A 20217-nucleotide genomic window follows, 5' to 3' on the forward strand; every position below is an offset into this window, starting at 1 on the left:
AAGCATAAGAAACTTGCGTAGGAGAATACCTGTGCTCCTTGAGCTAATATAGTGCAGTAACAAATATAAAGGGCAAAAAAAAGGAGATAAGACTATGGTGGGCCCCGCGTCATATGGAACCACCGCATCGGCAGCAGTTGATGGTTCGTTTTCGCTCACCCGACGCTATTTATACTCTCGCGATCGGAGCGCGACCCCTCGTCTTCCCCTTCCCGCTTCCCCTCTCTCTACTCCACTCCCCATTTTTTCCCCCTCTTCTCTTCTTGGTTCCTTCGAAACCCGAAAATAAAAAGAATAAATTGCAAATCCTAGGGCCGGAGATCTCCGCGACCGAGATCTCCACTCCCATGGTCTCTCTCTGATCCTGTCCTCTCCTGGATCTCGGAGGAAACCCTAGCAATGGAGAGGGACCGTTCCTCCGACTCCTCCTCCGACGAGGAGGAGGACCGCCGGACCCTCGTCCCCCAGAACGAGGTGAAGCCGTGGTACCCGTTCTCCGCCTTCGAGATCGGTGACCTCCCTGCCCGGATCCGCCGCGGCTTCTGGACCAGCAAGCGCTACCTCTTCGCCATCTGCCTCCCCCTCGTCCTCATCCTCCTCTTCTTCTCCCTCGACCTAGGCAGCCTCTTCCATGGCGTCTCCATCGTCCGGGCTGACTACCCCGGCGACCGGATGCGGGAGTCCGAGCTCCGGGCGCTCTATCTCCTCAGGAATCAGCAATTAGGGCTTCTAAAGCTCTGGAATCAGACCCTCTCTGCCGCTCATCCTGGATCCGAGGTCTCTCCTTCTACTCCTGCAGTTCCATCCAACAGTTCCAATTCTACCACTTCAGGTAAAGTCGTCGATCTGCCGCGGTCCTTCAATTCGGTCTCGTTCGAGGAGTTCAGATCGGCATTGCTAGAGCAGATCAAGCTCAATAAACAGATCCAAAAAACTCTTCTTTCCACGCATCGGGTCGGGAACACTTCCTCAGAGTCATCAGATAACAATGTGGACTTCGATCTATCTGGTTCTGGAGTTGATGTGTGTAAGAAAGTGGAGAGACCGGCGGAAAGAAGGACGATTGAGTGGAAACCAAAGAAAGATCGTTACTTGTTTGCGATATGTTTGTCTGGTCAGATGTCCAATCATTTGATCTGCTTGGAGAAGCACATGTTCTTTGCTGCACTTCTTGGCCGCACCCTGGTTTTGCCGAGCTCCAAAGTTGATTACCAGTATGACCGTGTCTTGGACATTGACCACATCAATAAGTGCTTTTCTAGAAAGGTTGTGATTACGTTTGAAGAATTTTATGAAATGAAGAAGAATAAGATGAGGATAGATAGGTTTATATGCTATATTGCTTCGCCGCCTTGTTATCTGGATGAGGAGCATATAAAGAGGTTGGAGAAGTTGGGAATTTCATTGGGCAAGATTGAAGCTGCTTGGCCTGAGGATGCCAAGTTGAAGATGCAAAAGAAGAGGGTTGTGGAAGATATCATGCCCAAATTCTCGTCTGACGATGAGGTTCTTGCTATTGGGGATATGTTCTATGCTGATGTGGAGGAAGAGTGGGTGATGCAGCCGGGTGGTCCGCTTGCTCACAAATGCAGGACGGTGATCCAACCGAGTCGGCTCGTTATTCTTACGGCACAGCGTTTTGTGCAAACGTTCTTGGGGAGTAACTATATAGCTCTGCATTTTCGTCGGCATGGATTCCTGAAATTCTGGTAAGCTATCTCTTTTTGTGTTTTTTTTCTAGTTACTTTTATTGAATGATGTCATATACAGTGAGCATCTCATGGCATATGATCATTGTTAACGTATTTAAATCACAGAACTTTATTTGGTGTTACATGGCTGGGCATACATTTGAGCTCATTTGTTTATTATATGTTCAATTCTTTGTCACTTTTCAGTTCAGGTATTTGTCTTGTATTTTTTTCCTTACTTCAATTTGAGATTAGTTGGTCTGTGAAACTATTGCAAAGTTTAATGATATTTTGGTGATCATTTTGACTTTCTTCTGGTTTGACTTTTAGGAAATAAGGAAGGAAAATAAGATGAAATTATCTCCCAATATTAGATATATCCTAGTCCCTTAGTTGTTTTCATGTTCTAGATATGGTGGATATGTGGTCCAAATGCGAGCTGATGAGTTAACACATTATAGAATATTATTAAATTCATTGATTCACGTTTTGGATTGGCTAAGATCGAAAGGAGGAGTTGGAATACTACCATTGAAAGGTTAGATATATATTGCATGGTGGAGGTTGTTATAGTTAGCTTGTTGGTTCTGATGCTCTCAGAATTTGTAGATTGAGCACAAGTTCACAGAGTCTCTTACTTGAAAAATCCTGGATAAAGTGATGTCTCTATACATTGATGTGATTGGGGAGGTGGACTTTTGATTGAGCATAAGAAGCAAAATGACTTCCTTGTTTCATTTACTCATTCCTTATTGGAGAGAATGAATTTAGGATTCAGCCTACCAATCAAGGTTTCAAGGAGCTTGAGAAGCCTGCTATGCTGCTCAACCTTTAATGTTTTCTTATTCCCTTCCCACATAGATTCCACTAGATCACTTTATTTAAAAGAATCAAATTTGACTACAAAGGTAAAGGCATATTTTATCAAATTTACTTGACCTTCTCTTTGTCTAGGGAGGGGCACTTATCTATTTCAACTTTAGCTTAGTCCACGATACATATTGCATGGGTTAGTATAGCTAACCTTGTTGCAGGAATGTTATTTTTCTATTGATACCTATTAATACAACTACAAACTCAAGAACATTTGGTGCATGGATACATATAATAACAAGGTACGTCATACCGCACCAAACTGGATCGTACGGGGCGTATCATTCCATACCAATATTGAACTAGTATCGCAGCATGGGGGGCATATAGACACTTGGTACGCCGAACCGGCTCTTGTACCGGGTATACCAATACAGTAATAGAGTGGCACTGGTGTGGGCCCGTTACCAAGACGGCGTACCTTGTGTAATAGTTATAGTTTCAAAACTTATTCAATAGTTGGAGACTTTGGCTTCTCTCGCTAATACCCAAGTTAAACCTGGAATATGTATCCAAGCAATCTAATTAAAAACCATAAGCGACAAACTAAATCCTATCAATTTGAGTTGATATATTATGGTTGGATTCTAAGTTCATCATGATAAGCATGGGAGGAAGCAGATTATTTGGTTTCAATTTTATGTAAATTGAGGGGATTTTTTTTTGTCACTTTGTTGCGATGCCATGAATTATTAATTGAAGTTCTCACATATTACTCATGTGACAAATGGTACCTATGTCTATGCATGCTGGCATACAGAATTAGCACTTCTCTATATAGAGCACATAACTCTAATGCAGGTTAATCTAAAAGTGTTGGATGCCATTATATTAAACTAGATTTGGGGATTTCCCATGATTTTAAGACTGGAAGCGTGAGGTGGGTGGACAAGAGGCTGCTTAGTACCTAGGCACAAAGGGGCACCTAGGCACAAAGGGGCGCCTAGGTGGCTGCCCAACCACAACCACCACTGCTACTAGCGGCCATAGAAGCAGCCCAGCATTAGAGCTACTTGAGGCAACAATTGCTGCAGGGGGTAGCCTTGAGGCCCTCCCCCATCCCTCAGCCCTTTCCACCATCAAGAAAAAAAAGGAAAATGAGAGATGTAGATATTGAGGGAGAAGAGAAAAAAATAAAAGGGAAAAGGCGCCATCACCTAATGCCGATTATCATTTGCCGCTTTCCAACCATTCATCGCTAGCCAAGGACTAGGCACTACCATTGCATTCTATGAGGGATTAAACATTAAGGTTTTAGGGGTGAAAAGAGGGAAAAATGCTCAGGAGAATGACAAGTTAAAAGGAATAATTGAACAGACAAGCAATGGGTTTTATTGGTGGGATACCCGACCTTTTTCAGGACTAGACCCGCTTATAAGGGCCCAAGCACCCACTTTTGGGTGTGTCTTAGGTGTGGGTGTTGGGATGCATGCCTAAGCGCTCTCTTGGTGGTAGACTAGTAGGCCATTGTTTTAAGTTGCCTGGGCCCAAGTAGGGTGCATGGGGGCTTGCTCTGCCTACGGTGGCACCTAGCCTGCTTTATAAAACATTGAATTTTTCTAGAATTCAAGTAGAAAAATGCTTGTAGTCATGGCAAATGCACTTTGATTGTTCAGTCATTTCTTTTTTTTTCTTTTCTTTCTCTTAATAGGGGTGTTCTAGGAATTGACCAAATAGGAACAAGGGTTCAAAGTTCCATGGAGAGCATCAATTTTGGTGCTTTGGGTGAACAATTCACTCAAATTAGATGGGACCTCTCTCATTATTTGCCATTTGTACTTAGAGGCTCAATTAATACTATTGTTGAGAAATTTCAGTATTTTGTTACAATGTTGTTAAGGAAAAGAGCATAACACATTGTGAACAAAGTTTGTTAATTATACATGATGTTGGGGTTTGGGTTTAGATACTTGTGGATTGTTGGTGAAAAAACTGCCTGTGGCAACTAGAGTTTATTTGTTAAATCTCTTGAATGCTCCTTTAGTCCTAGTAAGGTGGGATAAGATGACTTAAAATTTCACTCTTCAAAATGTGTCTAAAGTAGTTAATAGGTTTGGGATCATAATTTGTAGTGATTAGGTCACATGCCTCTCTGCAAATCTCTAGCGATACTCTCATGTCAGACAAAAATGACTCAATAAAGTAAGCAATTATCAGATCTTGTTGAATTATTTATAGTTCAAAACAATTAAGATCAATTTTAAAATATTTTTTATGTGGTTAAATACAGATAAAAGATGAAAGAATTGTGAGACTTATGATGAGAGCTCATTTGGTTGGATGCAACATTTAATCATCAAAAATCAGAGATTGGGGATTCTGAGGAAGACAATAGATTTTATTAGACAAGCAGTTGTTAGGTGTTGTAAAGTAGGCTTCTATGCATGGTATGTTGTGCCAGTACCGAGCTCCGAACCGGTTGCTCGGTGGCACAGGGTCGCTATGGGCCCGTGCCATGCCATACCGGGCCTGTACCGACACAGTAGAAGAGGGGAGAGAGACAACGAGAGAGAAAAAGAGAGAGAGAGAAGGAGGAGGCCGAGGGAGGTTGGAGGAGAGCCAATAGAGGGCCGAGGAGCCACCGCATGGAGGAGACGGAGGTCGGGGGACAGCCGCACGAAGGAGGCGGAGGCTGGAAAGCTGCCGGGGAGCCGTGGAAGAAGGACTCCGCTCCGGTCTCCTGTTTTGTTCGAAACAGGGCCGGAGGGACTCCCTTTTATTTACAAAAAATTAAGTAAAGTCGGCAATGGACTTTCACTTAAAAACTCCAAAAATAAAAGAGGCCCCCTTCGACCTCTATTTCGAACGAAACAGAAGATCGGAATGGATCCCCTCTTTCGTGGCTCGCTCCTCCGCGCAGCAGCTCCCCGGCCTCGAACCTTCCTCTCTCTTCCTTTTTCTCTTTCTCCCTCCCCCCTCTCTCTCTTTCTCTTTTCCTTTCTCCTTCTCTCCCTCCATCGCCAGCCTCGTTTTCGTCGCCGGAACTGTACCGGTCTGTGGCCGATATGGTTCAGGACGCCCCGAACCGGGCAGTTTGGGACGGTTCCGCCAACCATGCTTCTATGTTTTGCTGATGTTTAATACCTTTGTTTTAGAATTGATTAATATGAAAGTATTCAAGGTGTTTTCCTTGAAAGGATGGTTGAAGCGCACAATTCGGAAGAGCTTTATACAAGGATTAAGGACTTGTTCCATCTCGGCTCTACCATATTGGACCGAAGAGTGACTGGGTCATGGTATACATCCAAGACATTGGATCTTTCCAAACTGGGTCATCGGGACCATTACATCCCGACACTTAGGATGGTCTAGCACCTTGGAACACCAATTTTTTATTTTTTAATTTTTTCCTCTTTGTTCTTGTTTCTAATGGTTGTTTTGGTTTGTCTTGATTCGTACTGGTACCTGTACCAGCCTAGCCCTAGACCAGAATGGCCCCTGGTACTGGGATTTAAGACTGTCCATTTATGTCTTGCTGAACAGAGTAGGTGTATTACGAATGAATGAATTCAAAATCTTGTATTAGGGATCTTAAGATGTACCTATTCTTTGGAATATGGTTGTGGAGGCTACAAAGAATATTGTGGAGGCAAGTAAAAGGGGTTAGTGTAATGGAATTGGTTGTGTATGTAGTTTCTGGGCTGCTGCCGCTTGCGTCATTGTCTATGGAGGATGTCTTGATAAACGTTCAGATGATAAATGTCTGGATTAGTAAAAATGATGTCTCAAGCTATTTCTTTTGTCAAGTATTTGGCCTTAAACCTAATCTTGGAGTGCAGCATTATGGAGATGGCTAGGAGTCATCAGTTCCTGCTATTTTGAGGAATTCCACTTCATCGGTATATCTTCTATTAGGAGAGAAAAGGAAAGAAGAAATGGAACAAAGAAGAGATTTAGTACAATCTTTGTTTATGGCTTAGAATGCTCTCATAATTGGCAATAACGAATCTTATTTTCCTCACCTTATTATCTTCATGTTTTAATAACTAGATAGCCAATGTAATCAGGCTGACTGAAAAATAAGTGAAAAATGCAAATTTTGCCTTGTAAAATCCTCAGACCTTACATTACCTTAATTCTGATGACATAGCATAAAAAGTTTACCTTTTGATTTGCTAATATTACTGGACAAATATATTCATTTTAGTGGATGCCATTGACTTGTAGTATTTACAAGTCATGGTTCTCTTTCTGACTGCTAGAAATGTATTCGGCTTCTTTTTGTTCTTGATTTATATGAATTTTTTGATATGTTGGGAAGAGCTCACGGTGGCAATAGAAGGTCTGGGGATAGAAATCAGAATGTAACTCAAAATAAGCTATGACATTGCGAATTTGACTGCTAGGTGAGGTAAACTGGCAATCTTCTGACAATATATATTTCATGCTTTCCTGCAGCAATGTGAAGAAAGAGAGTTGTTTTTATCCCATTCCCCAGGCAGCAGAGTGCATCCTACGGGTGGTTGAGAGAGCTAATGCCCCTGTGATTTATCTTTCTACTGATGCTGCTGATAGTGAAACAAATCTTCTACAGTCTATGGTTGTGTTTAATGACAAACCAGTCGCGCTGGTCAAGAGGCCAGATCATACTAATGCTGAGAAATGGGATGCCTTGTTATATCGAAATCACATGGGCGGAGATAGTCAGGTGAGATATTCTCCTTAACAAAAACACTGATTTAATAAAAGCACAAGCCCACTAAGTTTTTGCATACTATTCTGCCCCTTGTTAGGAGACTGTCAACCCAGGAGCATTCACTAAGCTGGTTTTAATTGCATGCAGGTTGAGGCCATGCTGGATAAAACAATTTGTGCGTTGTCAAATGTTTTCATAGGGGCGTCAGGTTCAACTTTCACTGAAGATATTATTCGACTCCGGAAAGGCTGGGAATCTGCTTCCCAGTGTGATGAGTACCTTTGCCAGGGAGAGCTACCTAATTACATAGCAGAGCTGCAATGATACAAGAGCCATTTGGTTGTTGTGTCCTCTGCCAAACCATCACGAATATATTCTTAGAGTTTACAAGTGTATTTTGTTCCCAATGACCTTGATTCATTCTGCAGGCTACCCATTTGGTTGTTGTGTTCATTAGTGTAATAGTAATACATGACTAGCTTCTGTCAAAAGCTTCATCATTTTGCTGCAGCGGGCAACAAGTGTATCAGATCATAGGGGGTGGAAGGTGTTGCTATTAGAGATGATTTGAGTTTAAATAACCGAGACCTTCTCTTTCCTCAGCACTGTGAGCAAAAGATTACTGCGAAGCCTGTATCAAGTTAAATTCACATTTTCAATTACAGCCCTTGCTAGCTACTTTTGAAGGGAAAATAACATTTTTCCCACTATGATAATACTGTATGCTAAGATAGATTACATGGTGTTTCCATGCTCAAAAGATTTTTTGAGATTCATCTTGGTGCGTTAAAGTTTTGACTGCATAATATATTATTTACAAAATCTTTTTTTGAGGGAAATTTTTTTTATACAAACTCAGCTATGATTGCATCTTTGATTTCTTGGTAATATTACCCACCTGGCATTCATGTATTTTTAAAGGAGAGGTTGGCTGTCCCTTGTTCGGGAGGAGCAGCCGCCCAGAAGTCAAGTGCCGTCGTGGTGCCTCCACTCAAGCTCCGGACAGGGGAAGGGAATGGGATAAGACGCACCCCGGATGCACGACAAAATACTTCCGGATTTGCCGACCCAACTCCCTCTCCTCTGATTCCGTTCCACACTCGCCCACCCGTTCCGTTTCAATTAATTAATTTGTTGAATCCTTTTCATAATAATTAACAATCGGAGACGTGGGAGTGGAGCGTGAGATCACGGTCTTTCGTCCGTGTCCCCGTCTCGTTTCTAGTTTCGGGTACGGGGGGAAAAGCCAGGTGGCGTGGCAAAACTCACGCCGTAGGCATCTTCCCCACCAAGATGCTCCCTTCTTCGCCTTCTTTTCCTGTCTTTTCTCTACCGCTTTTTTAGGAGAAGCTAAGCTCGGGGCTTCACTTATCTCTCTAAACTTGGCCATGGCATCGGCTTCTTGTCCTTCTATCTGTATTCCTGCAACCTCCTTTGGTGCTACCAAGCGCGAGCTCCTCCGATGCTCCTCAAAGCGTTGGCGGGAGGAGGTGGTGAGGTGGAATCCGCCTATGCTGCGGCCGATGACGGTCCGTGCTTCTCTCGACATCAAGGTGTCTGATATGGGTGTCAATGGTGAGCTTTTGAGCTTTATTTCTATTTCTCCGTGGGGGTTTTGAGGATCTCAAGATTTGGATTTTGTGTAAAATTTCGAAGTCCGACTGGAGATTTAGTTAGATTTTTGCTACTATGGAGTGGTCGGCCAAGTTAGGACGCCTGGTGTTAGATGAATGTTCGGGTTCTGAATTTGGTAGCATGCATCCGGCCAATTGAGGGCTTCTAATTGGTTCTTGGTCACGGTCTGTGTTGTTATACTTTATCGTACATCCTGCATCGCAACTATCACTATGGGGATCCGCAGATTGGTATTGAAGTCCAAAAAGTTAATCATCTTTTTTGCTCTTGTTGAATTGAGCTTAAACCGTCCGCAGATCTTAAAAATAAAAAAGTTTTTCTTTTTTATTTTTTTGACAGCTCCAAAAGGGTTGTTTCCACCAGAACCTGAGCACTACAAGGGGCCGAAGCTTAAAGTAGCCATTATTGGAGCTGGGCTTGCTGGCATGTCAACTGCAGTTGAACTTTTGGATCAGGGGCATGAGGTTGGAACAGATTATCTCTGAAAGAACTTTCTTCAGTATCTTGCTTCTGTCGTGTGGGGTTTTAGATGGACAATATTGGTTAGGTTCCCTGTTATCACAGTTGCTACCTTGTTTTTCTATTAGTTGCTCGTTTCCTGTGTTTTATGACTGGAATCCTGGCAGCATTGATGGCATAGTTCCTTTCTTCTTCTTTTAGATCTGACATGATTCTGATTTCTCTTTTACATGGTATATAGTTCCCTTCTACAGGGCAGCCTTGAATGTGATAATATGGAACGATCAATGAAGATTGTTCTGCTCCATTTGCAGGTTGACATATATGACACTCGAACTTTTATTGGTGGCAAAGTGGGTTCTTTCGTGGACAAACGTGGAAACCATATCGAGATGGGTCTTCATGTATTTTTTGGTTGCTATAGCAATCTTTTTCGACTCATGAAAAAGGTAAATAATGTCCATACATAATAATCATCATTGAAAAGGAATATTCTTCCATAATATTTTGACCATTGGATCTGTAGTCAAGATGGCTAATTCTTTAAATTGACTGTACACTCGAGCTGTGCTCACCTGGGAGCAAGCTGAATCCAAGGTGGGAAATTTGGGAGAAGAAAAATTCTTTCCTCTCTTGAGCCTTAAATAGCCTTACATTAGGAACTTATATAATGGCAAATCATAATATTAATATAGTCTGTCATGTGCACATGAACTGGTTCCTATCCCATGAATCTGTGTCGATGTGGTATATTTCTTCCTGTCAGATCATCTATGGTAGCATTCGAGGAAATCTAAGTTGCTCATTTTATATGTAGAGACCGCTTCAGCAACTTCTAATTCGCCTAAGGGCTCGTTTGGTTCACGGGAAGCATTTTTCCTCCTTGGAATATGATTCCTGGGAAGAAGATTCCTAGGAAGAGAATGTCTGAAAATGTACTTTTGGCATGTTTGGTTAAACATGGAAAAGTGACAGATTTCCAGAGTGCTTATGTTTGGTTGTTCATCCATTTTTCTGGAAAAGTTGTGTAATTTCTATTATACCCTTAATAAAAATTAGGTCTTTAATGTCTCTTTAATGCTGAAGGATTTTTTTGGAAAAAAATAAAAATGGAGTGATTTCCTCCTCATGGAAAAGTAACTTTTCCATGTTTCTCATGGGAAAGGCTTTCCTATGAAATATGGGAATCATATTTCTATAGGAATACAACTTTTCCATCTCTCTTCTTTGAAAACTCCAACCAAATAAGAGGCATCTCATTACTTTCCCGTTGACCACACTTTCCCCCCCTTCTTTTCCCGCGAACCAAACGAGCCCTAATGGTTTTTCCTCGTTGTTGAACAAATGGTGATTTTCTATCACCTGATTCTTTTGCCAAAGTTCATAAGTAAAAGCTCAATGTCTTGATGGTTAATCTTGCTATTAGTGACTCTTATCTATATTGAGATATTACTCGCCAGTTAAAAATTTATGTGATTTTACTTACTTTTTACTGCTTTACATTTAATAGGTTGGTGCTGATGAAAATTTATTGGCGAAGGACCACACTCACACGTTTGTAAATAAATGGGGTGAAATTGGTGGTATGCTATATGACTTTCAGTAACCAACTGTTTATCATAGAATGAAGCCATTTTACTATTAGTAAAGATATCAAGTTTCATATTGAGGCCAAAGGTTCAACCTTAGGTTTATCAAGAACAATGAGAAAACGGTGAAACCAAATTTGGTTCTCTTTATGGGATTTCATGTCTGACGATGCAAGAGCTGTTTCCTTTCAGCACTTCTAGTTGGGGGCTTGCTCCCTCATACTGCCCAAAAAATGGTTGGTGTGCACTTCACAATTTTTACCACTTTATTTTATTTTATGTTATTTGAATCTCTCCACTGCAGAACTTGATTTTCGATTTCCATTGGGGGCACCAATACATGGTATACGAGCATTTCTATTGACGAATCAACTGAAGGTGAACTTGACTATTACTGATTTTTTTCTTTTTTGAACAATGCATTAAACAGCCATTTATTTGTTTCATATTTACAAGTAATCACTAAAAGATTATCATTTTAATTGCTAAAGCTAACTATACCAAGGCTTGCAAAACTGGTACCAAGAACAGTACCAATACATTACAAGTTCGGTACAGTATGGTTCTATATTGTACAATGTATCAAGATATGCTTCCAACAATTTTTTTTTACCACTCCCAACCATGGTATTGCCCGAAATGGGGCAATGGCCGGTAAAAACCAGTTCAACTCATATACCAAACTGAACTTTAGTATCGTACCAGTACCTCACTAGTACAGTATGGTATGATTAGTATGGAATAGTACAACAAACCTTAAACCAGACATTCTTAATCATTTTTAAGATGACGCTGTACATTTTTCTACCAAGTATTTTATACTTTTTTTTCACCATTACTTGAAATTGGTGGGCTTTACTTCATCTGTGCCTCTAATCTTTAAGTATCCTATCTCAGCTTGCGATTATAGTCTGCTATCATGAGGCTTATGAAAACTGATTTAGTTACTTGTAGCGCATGGTTTCCCTGTTTCCGTAAATGCTCACTGAATGGCTTATGTGAGGTGATTTAGTTAGGTTGAGCACATGCTTTACCTGCTTACAAAACACCCAATTCTTCAGGATCCTTCTTTGCCGTTAATCCTTAACTCTTAGCTTGCAAAAATTGGTACCTGATACCTGAGATATGAATAGTCTCTTAAACTTGTCATGAAACCTGTTGAGCCCTTTAGGGAAATGAATATTGGTGGCAAAGCATGTGCCTTTAGTAAGAGCTTGTGGTTGTTCATGTGTTTTGCAAATGCAAAGACAATGAATCATCCTTTGTTTACCAATGGTCTTAATCCTTCCACAAATCTCAGCTCTGATAGACAGTGTGCATCACAATGTGCTCTAAATGTGCTTCTCTATGAATATTTAACACTTGTTATGTATTATAGCATGTTTATCTTGAATTGGGACAATGTTTCGACTTTTGGGTGCACAATATTGATCAAAACGCAGAACTCTGGTTGTTCATAAATGGTCAGTTTTGGTTCATTCCCAAATCATCTAACGATATATTAATGTGCTTTATTTGGGTCAGTTCTCTTCCTGTATTTATAAGCTTTTAGCATGGCTTATCTTCACCATTTCATTACATATTTTCACCATTTGGAGTGCCCAACCCTACCCCACCCGGCCCAACCCCCCCCCAAAAAAAGGAAAGGAAAACACACGCACTCATTCTTATGTATATGATCACATATGTTTTCTTGTTTTAATCAAAATGTGTCAAGTTTCTTGTATGTCTTCATTCATTTTAATGCCTATCATAGTTTTTGCATTTATAATATCTGATTTTTGGACAGCCTTATGATAAAGCGAGGAATGCTGTAGCTCTTGCCTTAAGCCCAGTCGTTCGGGCACTTGTGGATCCAAATGGTGCAATGCAGGACATACGGAACTTAGATAATGTAAGCACATATGTCCCATGTGTTTTCCTACAGCGAGTTCTATGTTGGTTTAGATGTCTGCAGTAGTGAAATGCTGAAGAAAAAACATTGTTAGCTTACGATAGCTGAAGGAACATTTAGTAAAGAACTGAAGATTAAGAATGGTGTTGTCTTTGGATGGAGTCCATATAAATCTGCTTGCTGCTTAACTTTTCTTAGCTCTGTGTGTGTGTTTGTTTTCTGAAAGCTGTTTTCCTTTATTTTTGTATGAATTTTTTATATGCACTTCTGTTTATGCATTTAGATGTTTGTCTATAGTATTTAAAATTCAGCCAAACATCTAATTACATTTCTTTTTGCAGATTAGCTTCACAGATTGGTTCTTGTCCAAAGGTGGAACCCGCAAGAGCATCGAAAGGATGTGGGATCCTGTTGCTTATGCCCTTGGATTTATTGACTGTGATAATATCAGTGCCCGTTGTATGCTCACCATATTTTGTCTGTTTGCCACTAAGACAGAGGCTTCTCTTTTGCGTATGCTGAAGGGTTCTCCTGATGTTTACTTAAGTGGCCCTATAAGAAAGTATATTGAAGACAAAGGTGGACGGTATGATGCTGAGAATATAATGCATGCCATCTTGGTTTAAATTGAAATACTTTTTGTTACTTCCCTTTTATTATTCTCATTATTACCTTTATAAAATTTCTCCTTTAGATTTCACTTGCGATGGGGCTGCAGAGAGATACTTTATGAGAAATCCCAGGATGGAGGCACATATGTCACAGGAATTGCGGTGTCTAAGGTAAAACATTGCAAAGTAGTTTCCCAATCTTTGGAAGTTCTGTCTTTTTATTTTAAATCTTATCAAGCATCCCATATAGGTATTTTTTTTATATAGGATTTCCCTGTTGTTGAGGTATGTGAGTCTATTCCTAGTCAACAGTTCATGTCAACTGAGATCACTGGGGAGCATATGATGAAACCTTTTAGTGACTATGCTCCTCTCTCAATATCAGTTAGCTTCACAATGTTGTTGATATACAAATTACAACGGCAATTATTATTGGTAATAGTTGTGATGGTTTTACAAAGTTGTTTCCCAATCTTTGGAATTTGTCTTTTTATTTTAAATTTTATCAAGCATCCCATATAGGTATTTTTTTTGTATAGGATTTTCCTAGTGTTGAGGTATTTGAGTCTATTCTTAGTCAATAGTTCATGTTAACTGAGATCACTGGGGAACTTGCAGTGAAACCTTTTAGTGACTATGCTTATCTGTCAATATCAGTCAGCTTCACAATGTTGTTGATATACAAATTACGACAGCAACTATTATTGATAATAGATGTGATATTTTTACTTGTTACTGATGGACAATAAATTTTTCTATCATCACGATCAGCTGTTAATTTTAAATTCCAGACTTCTTTGTTTCTCTCTCTCTCTCTCTCTCTCTCTCTCTCTCTCTCTCTCTTGTGAGAACACTTTGTTGCATTCATTTGTATAGTAACTTTATCTAATTCTTAATATGTCAGGCCACAAATAAAAAAATTGTGAAAGCTGATGCTTATGTCGCAGGTTTGTCATTATTCATATATCATTTCCTAGATACTGCTGTTTTGTCTCACGAACCTAACTTGATGGGCATGCATATGAAATTTAAATTGCAGCATGTGACGTCCCTGGAATTAAGAGACTGATTCCATCTCAGTGGAGGGAATTGGATCAGTTTGACAATTTGTATAAACTAGTTGGAGTTCCAGTTGTGACTGTTCAACTTAGGTATAATGGCTGGGTGACAGAGCTACAAGATCTGGAGAGATCAAGGTAATGCACTTTTCGCATGCTCTCTTTGTACCTGTTGTATGAACTTTTCTCATTTTGTCGATATCGTTAATATGACCACATAAAAAAGTTAAGACTTGTCAGATAAAGGTACATTTGTGCTGTTGTTATGTTCTTTTAGGACCTGATGTTACCCTGCTTTGTAGTAAATTTTCATTTCGAATTTATCTTGCTGCAACTGCAGGCAACTGAAACGAGCTGCAGGATTGGATAATCTTCTTTATACTCCAGATGCAGACTTTTCCTGTTTTGCAGACCTGGCGCTCACATCACCAGAAGATTATTACATAGAAGGACAGGGTTCCCTAATCCAGTAAGGCTAATTACTATTATTTTCTTTTGCAATTAAAACGTAACAATACAATATTTGCTTAAACACATGCCTCTACATAATCAGGATATGAAGCCTATGATTTTTTTCCATTTTTTTAAAAAAATTCTTTATATAAGCTAGGTTTTACCATTGGCTATGAGTATCCAATATATCTGACATTATTCTAGCATTTTTTTTTATAGATATTGATATTTAAATTCCAAAATAGTGGAAGATGATCAATGTTTGTATCATATCAAGTTGCTTGACTATAAGCCTTTAAGTCATGAAATCTCAAAATCAGACATTATATGAGGCCAACTAACTGGAGTTGGAATCTAGTTTTGTCAAAACAAATTGATGTTACTAATTCTTATAATTACACTTGCATAAAAATGCTGGGAAATAGGTTGTTTACATACATATAAATGAGCACCAGCAATCATTAGAATTCTCAGTTGGGTAAATTGGTAACCAGTGAAAGGGAACATTTACTAGCCAAAGCATTAAAGTCATTCTAATGTACCGAACCAACAAAGATGGCAAGAGAACTGAGTAGTCTTAATTTGGGACTGCTTGATTATATGTTGAAGGTTCTTGAAGTTTCTGTATCCCTTTTTTTTTTCTTTACAAGTGAAATTCTTGAAGCTTATTTAGACCTTAATCTGAACCAGTCTCCAACAAAGTTATCATTTTGTATACTCCATATGGTTTACATCCTTCCCATCTAGTTAAAATTAGGCACTATTTTTATTTATTTTCTAATTGCTGTCTCCTTTTTTCCTAGGGCTGTACTTACACCTGGCGATCCATACATGCCTTTGCCAAATGATGCTATCATAAGCAAAGTCCAAAAGCAGGTGGGTGCCTAGGTTCATCTTGTCTCCAATAATCAAGTTTGTCTTGCTTAGGTCAAACTCAGATCTTTCATATCTTGTGTCATTGTTTAACAGATAAATGAAGGAGCTTGGCTTGATTGGTTGTTTCATGGCTTAATCTTACATTAATAGATCAGCATGGTACTTGTTGATCCTATCATCCTATCAGTTATGATGCCCATGGACAGAACACAAAGCTTAATGGCTTACCCAGTACCCAGTCGGTCATCTTGAGCCTGGCCTAGTGCCATTAATTTGGCCATTCTCGATAAAACCTTGGGTGTAAGGAGCATGAGGTCTGGCCTCTTAGCTTCTGCTGACGCCAACTCTTTCTTAGTTCTTGTCCAGGACCATGTTGCTACCATGTCTAAGTTTCCATCCATTAAACACGTTAGCTATGCACATGGATATTTCTTTTCCTTACTATTTTGCTTTATTTCTCTTTATTTTTATTAAATATTTAAAAAAAAATTGATTGCTAGTTTTGAAGCTCTAGGCTTCTGCCTGGCAAATCTTATTTTCGCAAACATTCACTAGATGCTTTATCCTTTAGATTGAAATTTGAAAATGTGACAAAAACAGTCTTTCCATTCATACTGAAGGAAAAACTTGAAGTCTATCCAGACAATTGCAAAGATTCATGCAGGAATTGGTTTGTATGCTACAAATTCTAGATTTTGCGATGATTTTAAATATGATTTAACTCATAAAATGCTGAGTTGATATGTTGGTAGTAACAGAGCTAAAAACTTTTGAGAGGTCCATCATGCACCTATATGGACCTATATAATGATACATAGGCTGTATAACTATTTATCGTGGACTTCTGCTGTCAGGTACTTGAATTATTCCCCTCTTCTCAAGGTTTGGAAGTTCTGTGGTCTTCAGTGGTGAAAATTGGGCAATCCCTATATCGGGAGGCACCAGGAAATGATCCATTTAGACCTGATCAAAAGACGCCTGTGGAAAATTTCTTTCTTGCTGGTTCCTACACTAAGCAGGTAAATCTCACTATCTGGATTTCTTTATCTCATTTTCTTTTCACCTGATTTCTTAGTTTTCCCCTTCTCAATAGATTGCTTTCTGCACAATAAATTTGTGTCACTACCTGTTCTATGACATATCAGTCAGTTGTCTTATTAAATGCTGCTTTTTTGTGCTCAATCTAGCACCTTCTCCAGTTCACAGCTTAATAGATATAATATGGTTCAGATACCAAGGAATCCAGGGATGCGACGAACTCTAGCTGTGAAATGCTTCAGTAAAGATCACTTGTAATTTGAATGGTTTTCATAGAAAACCATGCCAAAATAGATGATTTTAACAGGTTAAACAGATATCTAAACTTTAAGCATACGTGACTTTGTCAGTGAGGGTTTATGATTCACCCAACTGATTTAAAGGTCACATTAAAGTAAGTTTAATTTGTTTTTCATAAAATGAACTTTGTTATGATTTGGTAGGCACACCTACTTGCATTAGGATTTTACCCAACTGACTTTAAGGTCACATGGAAGGAGAATAAATACTTCAAACTACTTGAATAACTCCATTAGCTATAATGATCCAATTGTCCTTGTACTTAACTAATTGGCTGAATCATCAACTGTTCATCCTATTTGACCGAAGGGACTTCATTTCTTTTGACAATTTGTCATGTCCCACTAAAAAATGCCATATTCCATTGACTAGTAATTTCAAGATTACCAATAGCTAGCGTACCTTTTCTTTCTTTCTTTTGATGTTAAAGTATTTACCAAATTGATCTGTTGCAATATGGCTGCGGTTACACCAAATCACACCTTATTCCAAAATCCAAGCATGAAAGTGGGTCAATGGCAGCTTTTTGAGTATGTCCCTGTGGACCTTCATTCAAATCAGATGCAAGCTAAATTTTTCCTCTCAAATGATGGTCTATTTTATGTTTCAAAGTATTAGGACTAATTCTCTTTTTTAATATAGGAACTCAAATTGTGTTGGTGTGAAAATGACTTTTTGGGAAAAGGTTCATTGCCAAATAAAATTAACAAAGAATGTACTTTTGAACTGACTCTATGATTTTCCATAAATGTGGGATATCTCAATATGAAAGATATTCATGACTCATGCAGCAGAAATGAAATAAAACTTCATGGAGATATATCTGCCGTTGTCAGATTATGTGATAATGATCTCAAATGCTTTTTTTGATTCACAATCATCTCAACTGATCTTTACTCCAAATTCGGGGGTCAAAGAGTTTCATAAAACGTTTTTGGTGGGAAAAAATGTGAGTGAAAGATCCCACTGAATCGAATTTGATCCATGAATCTAAAAAATAGTGAGAATTCTTGATCTCTCTCAATTCGAAGATCTAGAATTTGAATTGATGTCGTTTCATTGATTCATCAACTTTTTTGATGTTGTACACCCCATCTGGTGGTTTGAATAATAGGCTTTGATATATTTTTTTAACTAATAAAAGTAATTCTAAGATTTGCTTCTCTAATAAAATCTGAGTAATTGTAAGATTCTCTTTTTTTCATCTATTACTTTACTATTTTTCTAGTTTGTTATTGTATTTGTTATTATTGGCTGGCAAAACCAGGTGCCAGGTTGCAGTTAAATGTCTGCAATTGATGGCTGCGTGGAGATCAATTTTGATATGTAGAAAGTTGGGAACAAGTAAGATGTCATGAACATCAGTATAACACATAGCTAATCCACCTTTAGCTTTCAACCTTTCAATAAAGCAGCTGCTTTTGGGAATTTCAAGAGAGATATCTGCATCAGAGGATGCATGCATTTCTTTTTAGTGAAAAAGCATCATATGTTTGTTGTTCTTTTGTGTAGGACTACATTGACAGTATGGAAGGGGCGACTCTCTCTGGCAGACAAGCAGCCGCCTATATCTGCAGTGCTGGAGAGCACCTGGCAGCACTCCAGAAGAAGCTTGCATCCAATGAATCAGAAGGCACCCTGAGAGATTCGAACGCAGCAGATGAACTAAGTTTGGTTTGATAGATAAATTTGTTGATATCAGATGTGGAACAATGCATCAATATGATGACTTAATTTTTGGGGGTTCAGATGAGGGACAATGCATCGACAGGTTCCATCTCCATGAACTCAGTGGATGTATTGCTGCCTTTCCCAACCTGTTCATGTTTTAAGCATTGTGCGTAAATTAGGAACTGATTTACACATGGCATACGGGATAAATTCAGGCAAACATCAATTACACAGTATTAATAGAATTACCACGTCACCGTATAGTGTTTTGGTCTTGTACCTTTTATTGAGAGCTTGTCATGGCGTTTTGAGTTTTAATAGAGATACGTGGTGAAGCTGTCTGCCGTCATTTAGACAAATGTAGAATCCAAGCTGGGATTAGTCAGTTATTAACTTTAATTTTCGTTCTCTTTGCAAAATCATTGGATGACAGGATCGAAGGAAGAGATTTGCTTGTGCTGTTGTTCCCATGTTCATAGGAAAAGGAAAAGAACTATGAAGAAATTATTGGGCTTAGAGAATTTTATGAGGTTATACTATCCATAAAAGTTAATGTTAGAAAATGAAATATGTATTCACAAAATGAAAATTTTGTTGTATGAGCTTATGCGGATGGTGGAATGATGGAGTCATGAAGCTGAGCTAGCATGTGGGAAATGCTTGTCTTTCGTGTGAGGCCAGGGGGCTCACTTTCTATAAATGAGGTGAAGGAAAGATTTACCTTCTTATTGTTACTAGATTTCTTGATCTCATATTACAAGAAGCATGGAGCTCCGAAAAATCTATTCTATTCTGTTGTATCATGTAGCACCACCCCTTCAATATAACCATGTGTGACAGGGTGAGGCGTGTTGAACTGCTCATGCTTTTGTTGTTGGTGTCTTCCATGCACATCTCATCAGGCCACACATATTTACAGGAAGATAAATGAAGCTGTTGACTGTGTTGTCTCTTATGTGGCTCAAGTTGAGCCGCTCAACATTCTAATGGTTTTATTTGGACGGCCCACACGTTTAATTTTTTGAGTTTATTAGCTGCATTCATACCCGTAGGATGTGAGCCATCGTTGTACACACAAAAAAAAAAAAAAAAAATGTACGCTCGATTGCTATAAAATTTATTATTATTAAAATATTTATAGAAGAATAGAAAAATAAAAAAAAAGGAGAGAGAAAAGTGATTTTATTTTTCTATTCCATCATATTTGATACATATCAGGAGTATACGTATTCCTATATAAACTTCATATAAAAAAATAATATAGTCTGATATAAAATTATACCAACAAAAAAAAATATTATTGACTGATATAAATTGTTATGTGATTCCTAAATTTTTTTTCAAAAAATATATTAATAAAAAAATTATATAAATTACATAGAATCATACTAATAAAAAAAATATTATGGGCAATACATGTTGTTATGTAATTC

At 38.8% G+C, this 20217-nt stretch overlaps 2 protein-coding genes across 3 annotated transcripts; both read left to right on the top strand.

The window, feature by feature from the left end:
- Positions 1 to 210: 210 nt before the first annotated feature.
- On the top strand, positions 211 to 7976 carry LOC103723759 (O-fucosyltransferase 36-like). The gene is made up of 3 exons (XM_008814777.3): positions 211 to 1709; positions 6963 to 7212; positions 7348 to 7976. The coding sequence occupies exons 1-3, from the start codon at positions 400 to 402 to the stop codon at positions 7522 to 7524; spliced, it is 1737 nt and encodes a 578-aa protein (XP_008812999.2). The 5' UTR covers positions 211 to 399; the 3' UTR covers positions 7525 to 7976.
- Positions 7977 to 8418: 442 nt separating this feature from the next.
- On the top strand, positions 8419 to 19135 carry LOC103723760 (zeta-carotene desaturase, chloroplastic/chromoplastic). Of its 2 annotated transcripts, none has more exons than XM_008814778.3 (14): positions 8419 to 8775; positions 9175 to 9299; positions 9609 to 9743; positions 10805 to 10877; positions 11188 to 11261; positions 12673 to 12777; positions 13119 to 13363; positions 13472 to 13559; positions 14293 to 14335; positions 14428 to 14584; positions 14787 to 14915; positions 15703 to 15775; positions 16630 to 16794; positions 18626 to 19135. In XM_008814778.3, the coding sequence occupies exons 1-14, from the start codon at positions 8589 to 8591 to the stop codon at positions 18791 to 18793; spliced, it is 1767 nt and encodes a 588-aa protein (XP_008813000.2). In that variant the 5' UTR covers positions 8419 to 8588; the 3' UTR covers positions 18794 to 19135. The 2 variants fall into 2 exon arrangements, with proteins under 2 accessions (XP_008813000.2, XP_008813001.2); XM_008814779.3 differs by having other exon boundaries at positions 8597 to 9082.
- Positions 19136 to 20217: the final 1082 nt, after the last annotated feature.

This window comes from Phoenix dactylifera, unplaced genomic scaffold (genome assembly GCF_009389715.1).
Source record: "Phoenix dactylifera cultivar Barhee BC4 unplaced genomic scaffold, palm_55x_up_171113_PBpolish2nd_filt_p 000076F, whole genome shotgun sequence".
Taxonomy (NCBI): Eukaryota; Viridiplantae; Streptophyta; class Magnoliopsida; order Arecales; family Arecaceae; genus Phoenix; species Phoenix dactylifera.

Coding starts and splice junctions, on each gene's coding strand:
- LOC103723759 (XM_008814777.3), top strand. CDS start 400: ATGGAGAGGGACCGTTCCTCCGACTCCTCCTCCGACGAGGAGGAGGAC. Junction 1,710..6,962: donor CATGGATTCCTGAAATTCTG/GTAAGCTATCTC, acceptor GCTTTCCTGCAG/CAATGTGAAGAAAGAGAGTT. Junction 7,213..7,347: donor ACATGGGCGGAGATAGTCAG/GTGAGATATTCT, acceptor AATTGCATGCAG/GTTGAGGCCATGCTGGATAA.
- LOC103723760 (XM_008814778.3), top strand. CDS start 8,589: ATGGCATCGGCTTCTTGTCCTTCTATCTGTATTCCTGCAACCTCCTTT. Junction 11,262..12,672: donor TATTGACGAATCAACTGAAG/GTGAACTTGACT, acceptor ATTTTTGGACAG/CCTTATGATAAAGCGAGGAA. Junction 12,778..13,118: donor ACATACGGAACTTAGATAAT/GTAAGCACATAT, acceptor TTCTTTTTGCAG/ATTAGCTTCACAGATTGGTT.